Here is a 2,048-nt window from a genome sequence, read left to right on the forward strand (position 1 = left end):
TGTAAGCCACCATGTGGTTGCTGGGAATTGAACTCAGGACCTTTGGAAGAGCAGGCAATGCTCTTAACCGCTGAGCCATCTCTACAGCCCCTATTTTTTAAATACATCATTTGGTTGGAGAGATAGTCCAGTGGTTTAGAGCACCTACTGCTCTTGCAAGGAACCTGTATTCAGCTCCCAATACCCACAAGGTAGCTCATAATCACCTGTAACTCTAGTTCCTGGGAATCTTGCTGGCACATGATACACATGTACTCACATAGCGTCACACACATACACATACATAAAAAAATCTAATCCTAAAAATACTTTTATTAAGCCTTTCTTCTTTATTTTTTTGAGATAGGATCTATTTAGCCCTGGACCTTTAAGTGAAATAAACCCTTTCCTCTCCAAGTTACTTTTGGTAATAGTCTTTGTTACAGAAATAGGAACTACTACAGTCAGTAATCAAAGATTTTATTTCATTAGTGAAAGCAAAAGAATTAACTGATGTTTGTATTCATGTATCTAAACTTTATTTTTGAAGTATTGACTTTAATATTGGTTTAACATTTATTCATACTTTTATCCTTCTATTTCAGTATCAGATATAGAAGGTGGTGATGGACTGCAGCTCAGAAAGGAACATACTCTCAAAATATTTGCTTATATCAATTCCTGGACTCAGAGGTATGCAGTTGTAGGTATTTTGAAGATTAACTTGGTGAATTGTATAAATTGCCATTAATTGTCATTAGATTTTCTTTTAGGATGTTTTATTACATGTTATTCTTTGTACTAATGGTAGTTATCAATATTCTATCATTTTACCTTTTCCTTAATCATGGGCTTGATTATGACATTGTTTTTATTTTTTTATTTTTAAAATATTTATTTATTTATTACGTATACAATAGTCTGTGTGTTATGTCTGCAGGCCAGAAGAGGGCACCAGACCTCACTACAGATGGTTGTGAGCCACCATGTGGTTGCTGGGAATTGAACTCAGGACCTTTGGAAGAGCAGGCAATACTCTTAACCACTGAGCCATCTCTCCAGCCCCCATGACATTGTTTTTAAAACAACATAAAAATTGTTTTGTTTTGTTTTTTCTTTCTTTTTTTTTTTCTTTTAAGACAGGGTTTCTCTGTGTAACAGCTGTAGCTGTCCTGGAACTTGCCTTGAACTCACAGAGATCCACCTGTCTCTGCCTCCCAAGTGCTGGGATTAAAGGTGTGCGCTGCCACCACTGCCCAGTTTATTTTTGATTTTCTTTCTTTTACCTTTCCCTCATTTTTTTTTTTTAGGAATGAGTGACTAAAATTTAGAAAGATATTTTGAGCTATCTATCTATTTACCTATCTATCTGTCTGTCTGTCTGTCTATCTCTGTCAATTATTTTGAGAGATAAGAGTTTTTTTTTTGTTTGTTTGTTTTTGTATTTTGAGATGGGGTTTCACTGAGTAGCCTTGGTGTCCTGGAACTTGCTCTATAGACCAGGCTGGTCTTGAACTCAGAGATTGTTTTACTCTGCCTCCAGAGTGCTAGTATCAAAGGTTTGTGCTGCCACCACCCTGTCTATAAGAAAATTTTTATAGAAAGCTCAAAGCTTATAGCAAACTTAAAACTATCTTCATTGTGGTAACATATTTTGAAGCCATTTGCTGCTTGTTCTTTTTTATTATGCACATTAGTTCAATTTTTATGTAATATGTAAGTTGGGAATAAATAGAACAAAACTCCAAGAATCATAATTGTTAATATAATCAGTTTGAAAAAAAAAACTAAATTTCTGTCTCTGTGATTTTAATTGGTGGTGGCAAACAATCTTAACAGTGATGAAGTTCAATGCCAGTCTATTAACTGTTGGGCTTTACCACTGAGTTATATGCCCAGCCTTCTAGTAGTTTTTCAGGGGAGATAAGGGTTGACTTTAAATTCAAGGCCTTGTATATACTAAACAACTATTTAGTGTATGTTCTCAGCCCCCCACTAAATATCTTTTCACTTGTGTGTTTTGCCTAATTAGAACTAGTCTTCTTTAAATTTTTTTTTTTTTTTTTTTT

The 2,048-nt window shown here is 34.6% G+C and overlaps 1 protein-coding gene across 1 annotated transcript in view; it reads left to right on the forward strand.

Annotated features, from left to right (window-relative positions):
- Usp34 (ubiquitin specific peptidase 34) overlaps positions 1-2,048 on the forward strand; it is a 180,481-nt gene that overhangs the window by 15,721 nt on the left and 162,712 nt on the right. Inside the window, exon 2 of the mRNA XM_013353501.1 lies at positions 585-672. Coding sequence (XP_013208955.1) covers positions 585-672 — 88 coding nt within the window. The remainder of the gene's footprint in view (positions 1-584; positions 673-2,048) is intronic.

The sequence above is a fragment of the Microtus ochrogaster genome, unplaced genomic scaffold (genome assembly GCF_000317375.1).
Source record: "Microtus ochrogaster isolate Prairie Vole_2 unplaced genomic scaffold, MicOch1.0 UNK9, whole genome shotgun sequence".
NCBI lineage: Eukaryota > Metazoa > Chordata > Mammalia > Rodentia > Cricetidae > Microtus > Microtus ochrogaster.